The sequence below is a fragment of the Sinohyriopsis cumingii genome, chromosome 6 (genome assembly GCF_028554795.1).
Source record: "Sinohyriopsis cumingii isolate HCF-2022 chromosome 6, ASM2855479v2, whole genome shotgun sequence".
Lineage (NCBI taxonomy): Eukaryota > Metazoa > Mollusca > Bivalvia > Unionida > Unionidae > Sinohyriopsis > Sinohyriopsis cumingii.
This window is the reverse complement of record NC_142966.1, coordinates 121,667,177-121,686,579: the sequence shown is the minus strand read 5'-3', so window position 1 is coordinate 121,686,579 and position 19,403 is coordinate 121,667,177. Positions and strand designations below refer to the sequence as shown.

General features: G+C 34.9%; 1 protein-coding gene across 1 annotated transcript in view; it reads left to right on the top strand.

The window, feature by feature from the left end:
* The window catches only part of LOC149797858 (uncharacterized), a 338,244-nt gene that overhangs the window by 265,312 nt on the left and 53,529 nt on the right, over positions 1-19,403 (top strand). The window contains exons 18-20 of the mRNA XM_089960811.1: positions 9,970-10,113; positions 14,240-14,492; positions 18,478-18,610. Of these exons, the coding sequence (XP_089816937.1) occupies positions 9,970-10,113; positions 14,240-14,492; positions 18,478-18,610 (530 nt within the window). The remainder of the gene's footprint in view (positions 1-9,969; positions 10,114-14,239; positions 14,493-18,477; positions 18,611-19,403) is intronic.

The window sequence follows — 19,403 nt, the reverse complement described above, 5'->3', positions numbered from 1 at the left end:
TGCAAAGATACGTGATTTAGAGCAAATGAAGACGAACTAGTCTGAAAACATTTGTATATACACAACTTTGTGTAGTACAATCTATATTCGATTAAGTACTGTAACTGTATATAATAAACCCATGAATTGGATTATAGTTTACATGTTATAAACCTTATATATGTCTCACATCCCATTAGAAAACACAACACATATATATTTAACAAAATGGTAGTCCATTTTTTATCTATATTCAATTGTCACTTAAAAACTAAATTCATTTGTTGCAAGTAACACTTGGCTATAGCTGTTTACATGCTACATGTACATGTACTTAAATTGGCCTTGATTTTGGTCAGCTGGAAACAGAAACCTCTTGCTGAGGTGACCCAGGGGATGAGGCTATTGATATGGAAATGAAAGCATGAACAAATTAAAATGTTTAACATACATTACAAGATACCCCATCTTCAATTAACTTGATGGTGTTTTATGTTGCCATATGTAGCTGCCATAAGCATTATTTTTTTCCCTGCAAAAATGAACTTTTCACAGTACAATAAGAGTGTTCCAGTCACTTTGGTAAATGCAACAATCTAACAGGTTTCATTGCTCTTATTTAAATTTGGAGTTTACTTCCTTTGATGAAAGGTTATTTGTTTTTATTGAAGATTGTAGTCGGCTTTCTTTGATGAATTGTGCATGTGTTATTGAAGTTACTGGTAAAGGATAGATTTGGAGGACAAAACAATGGTCTGTTTCTTATTGTGGCAGCAACATCAATTATTTGTAGAACAGCAAGACTGATTTTTGTTTTCATTTGCTTATTATTTATAGAGAAGGATCAGTGTTTCAAAGGTGATCAATTTTCTTTGAAGTTTAAGCAAAACTATTTTTTCTGGGTACATTTTAAAACAAAAGGAATTAGCTGTCGTTTGGTTGATCGTAGCAGTTACTTTTCCTGCTTTTAAAAGTTGGTCGATTGTAGCTAGGCCCGGAAGCATATATAGACCAACAAGTAGTTCCCTGGGTTTTTTGGGGGGGTAGGGGTTTTTAATGGTTTTTTGTAACATTTCTGGTGACGAAATGATACCGCCTTTTACACATGCGTCAGAATTTTATTTTTAAAGGCCAACAGATGATGAATACACAGTTGTTCTGTTCTGTTCTGACAGGTATTACAGAAAATATGTTTTCTGAAAGATTTAATTCAGTGAGTGAAAAGAAGAGGAATTTTACTTATCATCCACACACAGAGGTCAGTCAAAATATATTGAGTGGCTGCAATAATCTGACGATATTTTGTTTGAAAGATTCATTACAAGATAGTACCATGTCCAATTCATCCCCACTATCACAAATGTTTAAGAAAAATGCAGAGATCTTATGTACAGCATACACATGTCGCAATAAGCAGATTATGATATAACAATGCACTGTTGAGGTGGTTAGTCATTGTGAACAATGAATTTATTTATCTAACAATTAAAATACATACATTCCAGTGCATTTTATATCAAGCTTGCGGCTTCCATCCCACACCAAATCTGCCATCCCTTCTGCACATGAGATTCTCACATGAGATCTAATTCAGGTTAGTCTCATGTGCAATTTAACATGCAAATCAAGTAGAACTCATATTCTAATAAGAAAATCACATGTGCAGGAATTGTTAACAAGAGCAAGATCTTGCTCATGTGAGCAAGTCTGCTAATGTGAAAATGGCATGCTTATAAGCAAGATCTGCTCACATGAGCAAGATTTTGCTCATGTGAGTGACATCTTGCTCACATGGGCAAAAACAACAGAAAACAACTATAGTATTTAGTTTTTATTGAATACATACATCTTTTACATGAATTAAACAGTAAGATCAGTATTAAAATCTAGTAAATTTGTAAATAATAATCATATTTGAGTTCCATTAGTGATCTTTTAATAAAGTATCTCACACGAGAAAAAAGAAAACTAGTGTATATATGTATGTATGTATGTATGTATGTACCTGTTATATTTAATACATTTATTCTACAAACTTTAAGGTCATAATGAAATATACTGCTGGAAATTTGCTTCACAAGAAGACCCTTCTTCACTGTTCCAGAAAATTCAAAGCAAACAAAATGTGTAATTGACATTCCTGCTTCTGAATTTCATCATATGCCTGTCTGCAAAAATATTTTCACTTGGAGATTGTTCTCTTTGAATCAATGCACTTCCTGTTGACCACTGAATTTAAGTTAGTAGGCTTAGTTTTGAACTGTTGAAAAATGAAGCCTGAAATGGAAACGAAAAAGTTGGTAGAAGTTTTTTTTCTGATCACAGCATTTGAGGCATTCTGTAAGGTGGATTTTTTAAGATTCATTTGACAAGGTAAAGGCAAAATATATAACTGTAGTTTGGATTAGATGGCCCTTTTAACACAGTGTCTATCTCACACTGTGAAAATAAGAACCAACTATTTACCTAAGGACACACTTACACAGCCGACCCAGTCTGAAAATTCATCCTTTGGACTATGAGTCAAATTGCTCTACCAATAGAGCTACCATAGTTCAGTAGCAAACATATAAACTGCACTATTGATGAGATACTTGCAAGTCACATCACATATTCCAAATCTGACTACTTCTGGATAAAGATGCCATTGGGTACCTGGGTATTCTCCCATTGATAATAACCTGGGTAATAAAATAGAACAATTGGGTACCCGTTAAAAAAAGTGTTCCAAGTTCAGATCGAGACAGACTAATGATTACAATTTGAGGCTTGTGTTGTGTACGCATTTATTCATCACAGGGGCTCATATGTTTGCTTTTTTACAATTTACTTGTCATACATGTTCTATATAATAATACAATCCCTTCTTGAGTGACCTATTTAAGAATCACTGCTGATATTTCAAGCTTGACCATCCTAACTTCATGCCTGTCCATGGTTCATGTGCCGATTTTCTCATGACTTAATATACTCTTGTTTTCAGATCCTGGTGACATTAGCTGGGTCAAATAAAATTAAGCACAATATGAATGTCTGGTTTAATTTGGCTACCGTAACATGCACTTCTTATACCATGTAATACAAAAAATGAACAAAATGGACAACTATACAGACTGAAATGTTTAAATATAAAGGATAAAAAAGTTTGCTACTTAATAAGTTTTTAAAAAATTGAATAAAAATTCATGTATGTAAATGTTGTAACTTCTGCATGAATTTTACATCAAACAGTTTCAAGAAAACAGACGGGTTCTTGAATGTGAAACCATTTGCCCTAGATTCATTCTATTATGATACTACACACATAGCAGTCCAGCTTAAATTGAAAATAAATGGTGCCAGATATCTTTTTTTTAAACTAAGAAAAAAGCAACAAAACAAAAAAAAAACTGGATTTATCAATGCAACTGATTCATGTTACATGACTGAAAAATGTTAGAGAAGAGGGATTTTGTTAAACTTAAAAACAAGTTCTACCGGACCGTCATTATGGGACGAACGATGGCAGGTCGATGATAATACAACAATCATCATTTATGGACTTTAAGACAATTCGCGAAAGTTACTGTAGACATGTACACTAGTTGAAGTGACTGCTATGCACAAATAATTTATCAATTTCTTTTGTGTCTCTTCTCATCCTTACTACTAATCCACATGAGTTTAGCTGATTTGTGATAGAAAAAATTTAATTGCATATACATTTTTCATAGTTTTCTGTAATAATGGCATGTAATACATACTCTTTTTTGTGCTCAGATTATGCTTTTTGCCACTTATATTAGTAATAATTATGCTTTCAGCTCTTTTTGGGGTTAGAACATGTGAACCTACAACAAAGCAGTTCAGCTTCACATTTAATACAATTTCCTTTTGATCGTATACTCTGGTAACTGATTGTTAGGAATGATGGGTACACATTAGAAATTTCCCCAAAAGTTGACATCTCTACTTCTGGAACAGTCCTCAGGGAGATTTCTCAAAACTTTTAGGATACATTTTTCCAAAATATGTACATTTACAATATATTATAAAGAAATTCAAAATCTGGTTTCCAGTTTTTATATTTTTAATAAAATATGTATATGGGGGTCAAATTTTAGAGTCTGAAATGCATATGTATCATGTGTATTACATCAAAAAATTTGAAGCGTCTTATACATACCCTTTACTGGAGTCAGTATAAAACAGTACTTTTATTATTTTATACTAATGTTTGACTGACATTTAAATTGTAAGCAACAATATGAGCCCATGTGGTTTGACTCTCCTTTATATATATTTACTCAGGTATTTCTTAATGTTATATTTTATATATCAACTAAATGATATTTTATTATCAGATGTTTCATAAAAACTGAGCTATAAGTGAATTCATGTCATTGATAAGTTAATTAATATAGATGTAGTTAATTTTGATGTTTTTACAGTAGCTTGTGCTGAGCCATGCCCCATAGGACACTCTAATGGTTCTAACAAGCTGATTCTTCCACCGTGTGCTCTGATAACCTGGGTCACAGAAAAGTTAACGGAAATGTCAGTGATTTATTTTGTGATTATTTCAATAGGAAACTTCTCATAAACTTTGAAATGACACGATCAGAACATTTAAAAGGCTGCAAATAAGCAAGATATTCCATTGCCAAGAATATACACATGCAAAATAGTGCGAAACAGCTACATAACCAAACATGACAGGATTAGGCAGTTTTTTCGGATTTATTAAATTTTATGTACAGTACATATCGTTCAATAGCAATGATAATTTAGTGTTAGCATTAGTGAATCCACTGACAGCTAATAGAGAAGCTGGATTTGCATATCCATACAATAATGTCACTGAAAAAAAGACTAACGGAGCCCATTGTTACCAGTAATAAGGGGCTGTCCATTTAGTATGTAAGCATGGAGGGGTGAGGGGATTGACCCAAATAAATAGATTTTGTTAAATTATTATTATTTTTTTAAATTTTTTATACTTTTTATACTGATAATGTACATACGCATAGGAAACAGTGTGGGTTGAAACCTCGATAATAATTTGTCTAATACATAACCTGTTCGACTGGGTTCAGTCGGTGTTTGAGTTTTAGCAGACACTAGACAAACTATTTAATGTTACGCAGCTAATTTCTTTGGTACCAGACATTCAACGTCAGTGGACAATATTTTATTAAACACGTTAATATTATTCATCCTTTATGGTTTCTGCATGAATTAAATATAGGCCATTCTATAGAATTTGGAGGGGGGCGTCAAGCGTAATTTCATGGTACTTCTGAATTTCTTCACTCCAAACCCAAGTTACATATACAAGTTTAAACAGTCAACAATGTGTGTGTGTGTGGGTGGGGGAATTGCGAGATGGTATATTTTGTTGCTAGTAAGGAAAATAAATCACAATTTTGTATATTGGCAAAGCCCAGGATGATCCCTGAATAAACTTTTTAATAGTTTTCTTACTTTTACGAAGATAAAACTCTTGTTAAGTACGAGATAAATACATGTATATGAAATTGCAGGAGCCACGGCATGATCTTCTTACAATAGAATTCTCTATTCCCAGAAAATGATAATAAACTTTTTAGATGTTACTTTTCATACTTTTAAGAAAGAAGGAGAAAAGTACATGTATATGAAATTTCAGGAGCAATGCCACAATGGTGTTATATCTGAATTTGTGTTATAATGGAGCATGCTATATTTGGGTTACACTGTACTTAACATCAACATTTTCAGTAATTTGAAAATATTAAATTAAGTGTTCCTTAATTCAAAGTGAAGTGTTGTTTCAGTGTTTGCTGTGGTTGTTTACTTGTAGGTATATTGGTTTGATTATCATGCAGGTCAGAACAACCAATATGTTGTACTGTCTTCTTGTATTTAATGCTATATAAACACAGTGTTGGAATTAAAGTTTGATTGGATTTGTATTTGCCTTTTTATAAACCAGATTCAATTCCCAGGTGACATTTCTTAAGTTAACTATTGGTGCATATGGGACAAATAGTTTTGGCATGTCATTTAATGGCAAACAATAATTACATTTTTCTGTCTGAAATTGTCTTTAAAGATTACATACAATGAAGAAAACATGTGAATGACAAGTTAAACTGTACAGTGTGCTACCACTGCCAATTTGCTGAAAGTTGAAGCCCTTTTTTTTCCATATTTTTATTACAAAACACTGGTAGTTCATTTGTTTGGTTTATTGCTTAGTTGGTTGATTTATGGTACTTGAAGCACATTATTGGTTACATCATGAAAAGGAAATGTGAGCTAAGTCTCATTCTCAGAGATGTGGAGGCAGCTGGCCATTCTTTGACCCATATTTCATGAGCCCTACACTGTGCCACATATGATAATGAATGTTCCATTTGACTTAATTAAAGTCTATATATTTTGTTATTTAACAAGTATTACATGTTGTATTTTGTAATAAAGTATGGAGTATTTTTTGTGGTTGGATACAATTTTCCGTGAGAGTTTTCAGTATTGGGCATTTTGTTTGCTAGTATGTATAGTACCATATATACCTGATAGATTGAAAGTGGAATCCAACTAAAAATGTATGGGTCTCTGAAGTTTATGTGGGGTAAAACAAACATTATAAACCCTGATCTTCTGGTTAATTTTGCAATGGCAGATCAGCATCTATGTTGTTTTCAGTTAATTTTGCAATGGCAAATCAACATCTATGTTGTTTTCAGTTAAATATATGATATTTGGAATATTATTGGTTAATAATCATGATGTATCACAAATATTGGAGAAATGGTATTATTTGCTACACCAACTGGCTATGATTTATTTTTCTGTTTTGTATATATTATATGGGCGCCTGCTTCTTGAATTTTGCGCAGAATTACAGCTGATCATAACAAACACGTTATTTCAGCAAAAAGACAGCCTGAAAACTAACTCGATGCATCCTAGATCAAAACATGGCACCTAATCGATTACTTCATAGCATGCCAGAGGGAATTAAAAGATGTCCTTCATACCAGAGTGATGCACAGTGCAGAGTGCCACACAGACCATCGTCTTGTCTGATGCAAGCTCGACTTCCACTTCAAGCCCAGGCCCAGACAACAAGGAGGTACCCTGAAAAGGAAGCTCCAGATCAAAAACCTGTTGTCTGAAGACGTCAGGGCAGATTTTCAAGAGAGCCTGCAGTCTAGACTTGAAGAACTTAATTTTCCGCAAGATCTATCTCTGGAAGAGATGTGGAATCACATCAAGGCTGCCATTCTGCAAACCTGAGAAGAAATCCTTGGATTCACCACTAAGAGAAACAAAGACTGGTTTGATGAAAACAACCAAGAAATCCAAGAACTGCTTGCCAAAAAGAGATCAGCGTACCAAACCCATCTCGCACAACCATCCAGTCCACAGAAGAAAGCAGCCTTCCACCTTATCTGCAGCTCCCTCCAGTGCAGTCTAGATCAAAACATGACATGAATGAAGTTGCCTTGAGTTGAAGAGGTTGCCATCAGTCCGAAATTGGATATAGGTGCCCTCTTCATCATTAAGCTTGACTGGCCTCCTAAATTCCTTACTATGATCATCCAACTACATGAAGACCAGCTTGGTCAGGTCAGAAACAAAACAACCTGTCAGAGACCTTCTCCATTGCAAATGGCGTGAAACAGGGCTGCGTTTTAGCCCCCACACTGTTCTCAATCTTCTTCAGCATGATGCTCCAAAAAGCAACAGAAGACCTTGATGATGAAGAGGGCATCTATATCTGATTTTGGACTGATGGCAACCTCTTCAACTTAAGGCAACTTCATGCCCACACCAAGACCTTGTAAAAACTTTTTAGAGAACTTCTCTTTGCAGACGAATCACCCTTGCTGCCCTCACAGAAGCTGCCTTACATCACATAGCATCCTGCTTTGCAGAAGCTTGCCAGCTCTTTGATCTTGAGGTCAACCTAAAGAAAACTGAGGTACTTCACCAGCCTGCTCCCATGGAAGCATACCGACCACCAAGCATCTTCACTGACCAGATAGAGATGAACGTAGTCCACCAGTTCACTTACCTGGGCTGTTTGAAAAGACAACAGACTGGCCAAGGCAAACAGCACCTTCGGCAGACTCTATAAATGAGTCTGGCTCAATGTCAGTCTCAAGAGAGATACAAAGATCATCATCTACAGAGCTGTCATACTAACCACCCTCCTATATGGCGCCAAATCCTGGGTCAACTACAGCTGCCATCTCCACCTCCTTGAACGCTTCCATCAGCGCTGCCTCTGCACCATCCTCAACATCCACTGGAGTGACTTCGTCATCAACATTGAAGTCCTCAAACAAGCAGGGATCACCAGTGTTGAGGCCATGCTCATGAAGATATAGCTTCACTGGGCAGGGCACGTGTCCAGGATGGAGTATCATTGCCTGCCAAAGATTGCACTGTATGGTGAGCTGTCAACTGGCCACCGTGATAGAGGGGCACCTCAAAAGAGATATAAAGACACCTTGAAAAAGACCCTCACCACCTGTGGCATCGATCACCACCAATGGGCATCACAAGCTGCTGACTGTGAAAGCTTGCGACGTACAGTTCACCAGGACAGTGGCACGTTTGAACAGAACAGACAGGTTATCTTGGAGAAAAAACGATGGTGAAGAAAAAACTGGGAACCATCAGCAGCACCCACCACAACCCAGACATTCCCTTGCAGCCTCTGTGGATGGACATACCTCTCATGTATAGGGTTCATCAGCCACCAGCGCGTGTGCAATAGACATGGACATACTCCTTCCAGGATTTTTTTCTTCTCACAATCTATTTCTAAAATTATTAAAATCCTAAAATACATTTTCCCCAGTTAAAATTCTTATTATGTGATAATACCACCAATAAACAATCCCAACATTAACAAATAATCTCTCTCTTTCTCTCCATCTCTCCATTTGGGCCAAATATTTCTTCTGGAAAAGAAAGGACTATATCTATTGTCTAGATAGTGTATCAGTGTGCCTGGCAAGTTCACTGCTGGTCAGAATGGTTTAGGTAAATTAGGTTGCATTATTTTCTTGCTTGCCAGTACAGAACACTCTTGTGATAATGTTTCAGTGTTTTCCTTTAAAGATATAGAATTTTGGATGTATTTATGGTTATTAAAATATTGATAATGATTGTGTCATGATACAGAGATTGTCTTTGAGAGCAGAATGTACATGTATCACCAAAAGTAAACAAATCGGTTCATATTATCTTGACTCTGAGAATCTGAATGGTAATCCATATTTTCCTTCAAAAATGTTTGAACTAATATTGTATTTACAATGACTAAACAGGAAGATGAACCAGATCACTTAGACTGGTTTGAGAATTTAATTATGGAATACTATTATTTGTAATGTTACTGTAGGTATGGAAACCGAACTGACTACATCCTGCATGAGGTTATCAAAGGGAAATCTGCCATTTATTAAAACTGAAATGACAATTATTTTGTGAAACCTGCATCTATCACAAGTAAATGTTCATCCCACTTGCATGGGATTTTCACCAATAGACTGCGAAAGATGTATACTTTTACCCAAATGAAAATGGTGCCAAGCTGATATATCCACTATGTGTACTGCAGCAGCTAGTTTGAAAATCTTGTTATTACTGAAGAACATCAGAGATGTTTTCAACATTTGACACTTAATAGGAAGAAATGGTTTATCTTGAATTCAAGGAAATTATTTTTACCCAGTAGATTGTCAGTCCCTTCAAAGGACTCTTGTTTTCTTATTATTGTTTCTGTTGTACATTTAGGACATAATATTTCTGATAGTGATACATACTCATAATCAAAGTAAAATGCTTATTGCCTTTGTACAAGATCAAAGTATTTGCTTTTGAAATTAAATGTTAATCTTACAACTTTGACAGAAAAGGGAAGTGACTTTGATATGATGGTATGATACCAAGTATATTGGAAGCCACATCTGAGTTCAGTATGTGTATCCTGGTTATACTGTGTTACAGGTATTGGATATTGCATGGTGATCTCCACATCCATGGTGTCTTACTACTACAACATGATAAATAGCTGGGCCCTACATTTCCTGTTTTCTTCATTTTATGCCACACTGCCATGGACCACATGTGACAACCAATGGAACACGGATAGTGAGTATTCATTGCTTCATCAGTTAATCACTATATTTCTGTTGTCTTTATACCATGTATACTCACATATAATTCAGTTCCAAACTGTACTGTCCTAGACTTGACATCACATAATTTGCCAGCAGTTATGAGTCTATGCAGCTTTCTAATCAATAGAACAATGTAGACCCTGATCTGCTGGCACATTGTGCAACATCAGATATGAGTCTATGCAGCTTTCTAATCAAAAGAACAATGTAGACCCTGATCTGCTGGCACATTGTGCAACAGCAGATATGAGTCTGCATTGTTTGCAGTTGGACCTGATTTGCATACAGGCTTAGATGGTAATGCACCTAGTGAGCTTGTGGTATGGTCCTGCATCTATCATCTGTCTGTCTGCCTGTATGTCTGTTTGTCAAAAAAAAGTGTGAACCCTCAAGAGGCTTCATTTCTGATAAGACTTGGTTTGAGGGCTACATTTATGCATGTTAAGGAATTCATCTTCCATCTGATTGACTGAGCTTGTGCATACTCTGGAGGCCATATTTCTGATTAGATATGGATCAAGCCTGGTATGTACATTATGTCATCAAGACCTTGGATGACTTCAGTTACAAGTGACATTCATGCATTCAGTACCATATAGTTATATATGTGCTGATGTGCCATTTTACCCCTAATACTGTACATGCATACTATTCAGGTGATCTTGTGGCTGATTGACTTATGAACACTAAGGACCATATTTTTGGTCAGATTTTGATCAGACTTGGTATGTAAACTTGTATCATCAATATTTCTGAAGAATTTGATTATGAGCAATATCCACTGATATTAATGAGGTGGTTTTGCATTTGATTGGTAGAGCCTGTGAGCACTCCAGAGACCTTATTTCTGAAAAGATTGTGATCAGACTTGATATATTAGCATATCTCATTGTGCTCTTAGATGAAGTTGATGCATATTAATAAGGTGATCATGCATCTGATTGACAGAGCTTGTTCCACTTTTGCAGCCTTATTTCTGTTCAGATTTTGTATCAGGCTTGATGTGTCAGAGCTCATTTTATCAAGATTTTGGATGAGATAGATATATTGTTCAATGTCAAGAGATTTTATTCTGGTATCTTTCCATATTGAAACCACATACACAAATGCATGCAATTATTACCAAGTTTTATTAGGTTTCACCCAAAGACCAGGGGAGTTTATAGTTTAATCCTGTCTGTCTGCAGTTGTAAGTCATGCTTTCCTCAACAATTGCTTATTATCACTCTGATGTATTCATTGTGATCCAATTTCAATTAAACTTGGACTATAAGGTAAGTCCACTAATGAGCAAGATACATGCATATTAATGAGGTGATTTTGCATATTAGTGAGGTGATCTCACATTTCTTATCCAATTTTGATCAAACTTGGAATAAATGTTTATATCATTAAGATCTTGGACGAGTTCAATAATGAGCTAAATCCATGCATATTAATTAGATGATCCTGCATCTGACTGACTGAGCTAACTCTGAAGGCTGTATTTGTGATTCAATTTTAATTCAAATTGTAATATATGTTTGTTGGAGCTTGTTACCAGTCTGGATGCCATCTTATCTGATTTGGATGAAATATGAAGATCTTGGATGGGTTCATTAATGAGTGAGATGCATATTAAGGAGGTAATCATGCATCAGATGTACTGGTCTTGTTTCCTTTTTGGCAGCCATATTTCTAATTTGATAGATAATGAGCTATATCCATGAATATTAGTTAGGTTGATATTGTAAGATAGTTACTTAGCATGTGTTATTGCACCAGTATGTAAATGGTCAACTGATTAATAAACCATGTGAGTGATATCTGACCAACCTGGGCCACTTGTTTAAGAAAAGCAAGGAAAGTAACCTATGATAAGGTCTATTTAGAATCACAAGACTGGCTAATGAAGATTTCTTCTCCTTACAGAGAAAATTAAATATTAAAAAAATAATAAAATTTTTAATGCAAGATGCCATACATTTTTTCCAGTAGACCATATTACAAAAAATATTATTGAATTATTAAAAACAACTGGTGGAGGAAGATGTTTCACCTGAGGAAAAGACTGTGTGGGAATTCAGTAATAATGCAGTATAACCTCTAGGGAAAGAACTGAAAGTTAGTTAATATTGTTGTTGTCTCTGATGCAAACCAATGAACATACCAAAGTATCAGAATTTCTTTACATATTTACTGATGTGCAAGAAATTTTTTGCTTTAATAAGAATTTATTTCTTGTAAAACTATGTGTTGATATATTGTCCACTTGAAGGGGACATACCAGTCAGCTACTTAACAGACAGATAAAACCAGACGTTTTTCTCAGAGCAATACAACTTGTATTAGGTCATCATATACATGCTATACACTCCATCATAGGTTAGTAACAAACATCAGTCATGTGACTACACTGAGAAACTGAATGAATCTACTATGCTCTGTTTCAAATTATGCTACATTAATTTTATTCATCACTATGTTCCAGTTTATAAATGTATTTGCAAAGAATTATTGCTAAAAACTGTACCACACTTAAAATTCTTTAATATTTTCCAGCAAAGTTTATATTTTTGGTTAAATAGAGTTTGATTAAATTGAGTTTTATGTGAATTATTTTACATTTTCAATGTATTCTGTATTTTAACTTAACAAAAGCAAAACAAAACTAATAGCTCAATATGTATTTCTCCTGAAATGCTTCCAAATATAACTACTGTGAGCATTAGGAAACCCCTGATATCAAATTAAAATATTCCTAAGACATTCTGTAGCCAGTACAAGCTAGTTGTATGGTGGGTCTTGACACAGAACCAAGAATCCAATGTCATATCCACTGAACTGCTGCAGCCTGCAAGCTCCCTTGAGTGGGATCTCAGTGGTTTCCAAATTATAACTTTCATGGCAAGGCCCCAGTGGGATAAGGACTCACCTAGGGATCCATATTATATTGACTACAGATTTACTGACTTTTTAATGCCAAGTAAGTGTATATACTTTAAGGGTGGGAAGTGACCAATCTTCCAGTTGACTAGTATAATCCCTGAAGGAGTTCAATCTTCCAGTGAACTAGTACAATCCCAGAAAGAAGTTAAGTCTTCCAGTAGAGTAGTGCAATCCTCGAAGGAGTTTATCTTCTAGGTGACTAGTTAACAAGTACCAATCTCTGAATTAGTTCAATCTTCCCGTTTATAAGTACCAATCCCTGAAGGAGTTCAGTCTTCCCGTTTATAAGTACCAATCCCTGAAGGAGTTCAGTCTTCCCGTTTATAAGTACCAATCCCTGAAGGAGTTCAGTCTTCCCGTTTATAAGTACCAATCCCTGAAGGAGTTCAGTCTTCCCGTTTATAAGTACCAATCCCTGAAGGAGTTCAGTCTTCCCGTTTATAAGTACCAATCCCTGAAGGAGTTCAGTCTTCCCGTTTATAAGTACCAATCCCTGAAGGAGTTCAGTCTTCCCGTTTATAAGTACCAATCCCTGAAGGAGTTCAGTCTTCCAGTTGACTAGTACAATGCCTGAAGGAGTTCAATCTCCCAGTTGACTAGTACCAATCCCTGTCTGAGCTCAGTGGACTTATTGAAGTTTTGATTTATTTACTGGAAATACTTCAGCATCATTAGAGAGAAGGTATAAAGTCTTCATTGAGTCTTGTTTTTAGAGCTCCTGTAACCAAGTCATGAAACCCAAGAAGGGGTGGAACTTTTGTAGTTCTTGTTGTTGTAAAAAAAAATAGAAAAAGACTATTTGAGCAACTTATTCTTTTTTGACATTGTATTCAATAAATTTTGGCTTACCTTTGTTGTTTATGCCACTGCTAAACCACTTATTGTATTGTGTGCTTGGAGTTTGACATTACTGAAAGAAAATGGTTCACATAAATATGGTGATCTCAGAGAGATAATGCAGTTGTAGATACTTGCAGATGTATTCAGTAACATTTACTATCGTTATGGATTGATATGATTGGTGAATATACACAGCTGATGGAATATTTCATGACCACTTGAACACACATACTGAAATTATGCTTTTTATTTTTATCTTGAATTATTCATACACTTGAAGAAAAAAAAGTGTTTAATAAAAATACTTCATTTGATATTTGACCTTTCAGGATGCCAGGTGAACAAATACCACATTTCCAACTGTTCATGGATCAACACTACATACATTCACCATCCTGATTTTTTGAACCATACTTGTTATGAAGTACTGGAAGGCTGTACAAATCCTGGCAACAACACACAGATGTATGAATTAACTAATGTGTCAAAATGCATTCATGCCCTGATGGAGATGTTCGGAGAGGATTCATACATCAAGGAAACTTTGCCCACACTGCGGTCACCTAGCGAGGAATACTTCTAGTATGTTAGCAAGATGAATTTCAGAATTTAAATTTCTTTTTTTTTCAATGACCTGATCACAGCTGAGATGCAAGTTGATTTATTTCAGCCTTTGGGTAGTATGTAAGTGTTCAGAATTCTTGCCCATTGCAAATATTGATAGTCTCAGGGGTTGAAAAATCATGAAAAATCCACTCACCCACTAATGGGCAAGTACTAAAAGTTCTACTTACTCAGAATAAAGTTTTCTTCAATCAGCTGTAACAGAAATATACAGGTTGACATTGTTAATTACCTAAATTTGTTCATGTTAATAGTTGTTTTTTGGAACCATTATTAAAAATTGAAAATTGAGACAATTCTGCTCTCCATTTGATAAGAGTTTATTACTGTTGAAGAATCAAAGCATAGCACTTGTATGAACTTTATCAAAACATATGGTAACAAATGTCCAATAGAAAATAGAGACTTTCACTGAGCAAGGTCAGCAATATTCTTGACAGAACATCCTTTTCATCAAAGTGGCCAGCACTGAATCAGGATTCACCTGATTGGGTGAGTAATTGGAAAATTCACTCCACTGCTAGAAAGTTTCACTCACCACTCCAAGTCAACCAATTGAATTTTCAACTCCCAACCCCCAAGTTGGAAGTAATTATTTTTACAGCAATAATGAGGATTACCACATAAAGAAAATGCACACATTTTCAAAACAAATTTACACAAAATCTGATCTGAACACATTTGTACTTAATTGCACAGGAATTTAATGTTTTTTCCAAAAGCAGTGCATAGTAAAAAATAATTTATGTCATAATACATGTAACTTTAAATTCAATGTGACATTATTATCTATATGATATTTAATATCACATTCCAAATTTAAATTCATGTTTAACCTCAGATGTTTAAGTGGTTCATTTTATCATTACAAGCTAGCAAAACAAAATATCATATCATTAGCAGAAAGGTTGATCTTTGTAATTGTTCCAATACATCAATTTTTGTATTATTGACAGAATTAAAAACTATAACAGGTTAATGAGTTCTTTAAACTTTGAAATGATTTTTTTTATGGGCTATAATTGCTTTTTTAACACCTTTAATTTCACTTATAACACAATACTTGGCTATATCATGCAGAGGAAATGGGAGCAAAGTGCCTTGGCCAAGGATGCATCGAGGCAGCCAACCCAGTTTAACCTGGATGTGTATTGAACCCAGGACCCTTGGATTACAAATCTGATGCTCTACCAACTTTCTAGTGTGGATAAATTGCCACCTATGCCAAAAATTCCTAAACTCTCAGAAAAACTCATTGTCAGTGGGTAAAAAGAGATAGGTGTAGCACTGAAAGAGAATTAGATATGAAGCATAAGGTTAACCAAGTCCATTTTGACATTAATAAGGTTAACCAAGTCCATTTTGACATTAATAAGGTTAACCAAGTCCATTTTGACATTAATAAGGTTAACCAAGTCCATTTGGACATTAATAAGGTTAACCAAGTCCATTTTGACATTAATAAGGTTAACCAAGTCCATTTGGACATAAATAAGGTTAACCAAGTCCATTTGGACATTAATTAGGTCAACCAAGTCCATTTGGACATTAATAAGGTTAACCAAGTCCATTTTGACATTAATAAGGTTAACCAAGTCCATTTTGACATTAATAAGGTTAACCAAGTCCATTTTGACATTAATAAGGTTAGCCAAGTCCATTTGGACATTAATAAGGTCAACCAAGTCCATTTGGACATTAATAAGGTTAACCAAGTCCATCTGGACATTAATAAGGTCAACCAAGTCCATTTGGAGATTAATAAGGTTAACCAAGTCCATTTTGACATTAATAAGGTTAACCAAGTCCATTTTGACATTAATAAGGTTAACCAAGTCCATTTGGACATTAATAAGGTTAACCAAGTCCATTTGGACATTAATAAGGTCAACCAAGTCCATTTGGACATAAATAAGGTTAACCAAGTCCATTTGGACATTAATAAGGTCAACCAAGTCCATTTGGACATTAATAAGGTTAACCAAGTCCATTTGGACATTAATAAGGTTAACCATGTCCATTTTGACATTAATAAGGTTAACCAAGTCCATTTGGACATTAATAAGGTCAACCAAGTCCATTTGGACATTAATAAGGTTAACCAAGTCCATCTGGACATTAATAAAGTTAACCAAGTCCATTTTGATATTAACTTTCTTTCAACAGGTACAGAGTTTTGGCCCCAGTTTTTTGCTGAAAACTTAATGGCATCATGTTAGGGACATCTCTGTCCTATTGATGCATTTCTAGTTTGTGCATTGCAAAAATATTAAAATTGAACTGATGTTTAAATTAAAACTAGGTAATTATCATTTTATGTAGAGCAAAATTCAGGTTTGTATGAGAAAATGTTTAATACATGCATTGTAAGAAAATACATGTTATATGAGTATATTTCATTCTTCCTCTCAATTCAGCCAGTCTATTCAATATTACCAATATGCAACACAAGTCAAACTATATGAATACAGAGTTGCTGCCTTGTGTCCTTGAGAAAGGCATTTGGTACCTATTTTCTTGGCATGATGTAGCCAATAATATGTTAAAAGTGCTTTGTACACCAAACAAATAAAACTGGTCATATAGATGGACAGGTTTTGTTGGGTCATATTAACTCATTTTTTGAGTTGGGGGCAGTCATATAGATAGATGACTATTTGTTGGGTCTTTAAATGGGTGGTTTGTAACAACCACAGAATCCATAACAATTTGTATCCCACTATACATAGTGAATTTACAGTACCATATTTGGTATGTACAATGTTCACTTTTTATGCATATTTTTCTAATTTTCAGGAGGAAGTGCACAATTTATAGTAGAATGATGAAGAAAAAAATTGATTTTGGCCATATTTACCAAACGTCAACAGTCCCTTTTCTTGACTGCTTATGTTAATAAACTTGTTTTATTTCAAAACATTGTCTAACTTTTCTTCTGTGACTTAACCTGAAATATACAGGAGAGAAAGTATTTGATATTCCATTGTGTCCTCACAATGATCAGTGCTTCATTGACTTTGAATGGCATTTTTAAAAATAAATATATGCTGGCTAAAACTTGGACATGTCCAACATATAAATATTATACTGAACCTGAACTCTGACACTTTGACACAGCATCTTGTGTGTGTGTGTGTGTGATTTGCATTTTTAACATAGATTTAACAATTTTTCAGTCATATCGCTATGATGTCTGCAGTGTGGCAGTTTATAGTGATGTCTTGCACTGGGGCATCATGCTGCAGACATGTAGCATGATGTCCCACCCAGTCACATTATCCTGACACCAGGCAGACCAGTCCTAACACTAACCTCTTAATGCTGAGCGCCAAGCAAGGCAGCTGTTAGCACCATTTTTGTAAGTCTTTGGTATGACTTGGCCGGGGATTGAACCCATGACCTCCCGCATCCAAGACAGATGCTCTAACCACTAGGCCACCGGAGTGGTGCATGTTGTGTTTGATCTTGAATCTGAATGAATATTGTCAGACAAAATATCAGGATGGGCAGTGCAAGAAACTCCAACACCGAGACACAAGACATCATAGTGTTATGCACTGACAGAAAAAGAAAAGAGAACAGTTAAATACTGTTTTATTAAAGGCCAGTCAAAACATCATGTAACAAACATTGATCAGTGCCCTTTTCAAAATTTGCAAAATGTTGCTTCATAACAAAAATGATAAAGATTTTGAAATATACATACTGAACGATCGATTTAAGTTCTTCAGGGTGAGTGTTATACATTAGTGTATGTTGTACATGCCAAAATATAGTATTTGCTTTCTTTATAATTGTTTTCGATATAATAAGTTGTTTTGAAATGTTTGAAGTTGTAACATGTTATTATGTTTATGATTTGTATTCTTTGAGTTGAATCACACAATAGAAATTGTGAAACTCCAATAGAACCAGATTATTGAATCACTGTTTAATTTTTCAGCATGTACGTGTTGAAAAGGTCTGAAAGTATAACTGCCCTTGGTCCTGTTGACTGGCAGCTGGCACTCTATTTCCTCCTCAGCTGGGTTATTGTTTTCATCTGTCTCGTAAGGGGAATCTACTCTGCTGGGAAGGTAGAATGCATGTATAAACATATTTGCTAATCTTGTTTTTACTCACATCAAAATGTTTCTGGTCACACTTCTACTAGGTCACATGACACAAAATTTTTTAAAAGTGTAACGAGGGATGGAGCCCACTGCTTGTGCAGTAGAGGTCATTACACAAAATATTATAATATGATATTTATTTTCAATGCACATTTTCTTATCTGAACCATTGCTAATGTAGACAGCTGCAAAACCAACATGTTTATCTCTGCATATTTGACTATATTCACTTCGGTTTATGTGTAATTAACTGATTCATATGGAAAATAGCTGTTTTGTTAATATATTCCAGTTATTGCTCATAATTAGTTTCAGACAAATGTCTGATTCTTGAGAAAACAAGCTTTCTTCGACTACTTTGGCGAAACTGTTTTGATCTTGTAAGAGAAAGACTAAAGATTAGTGGCTTCCTTTATCTCACTGCTAACCATATTCCATGTTATTGTAATCTATCATCATTAAAATGTATCTCACTGCTAACCCTATTCAATTTTATTGTCATATATCATCAGTAAAATGTATCTCACTGCTAACCCTATTCAATTTTATTGTCATGTATCATCAGTAAAATGTATCTCACTGCTAACCATATTTCATGTTATTGTCATATTAAAATGTATCCACTGCTAACCAGACTGCTTCAGTGGCCTAGTGGTTAAAGCATCCGCCTCAGATGCAGGAGGTCACAGGTTCAAACCCCGGATGGGTTATACCAAAGACTTATAAAAGAATTTGTTACTAACGGCTGCCTCGCTTG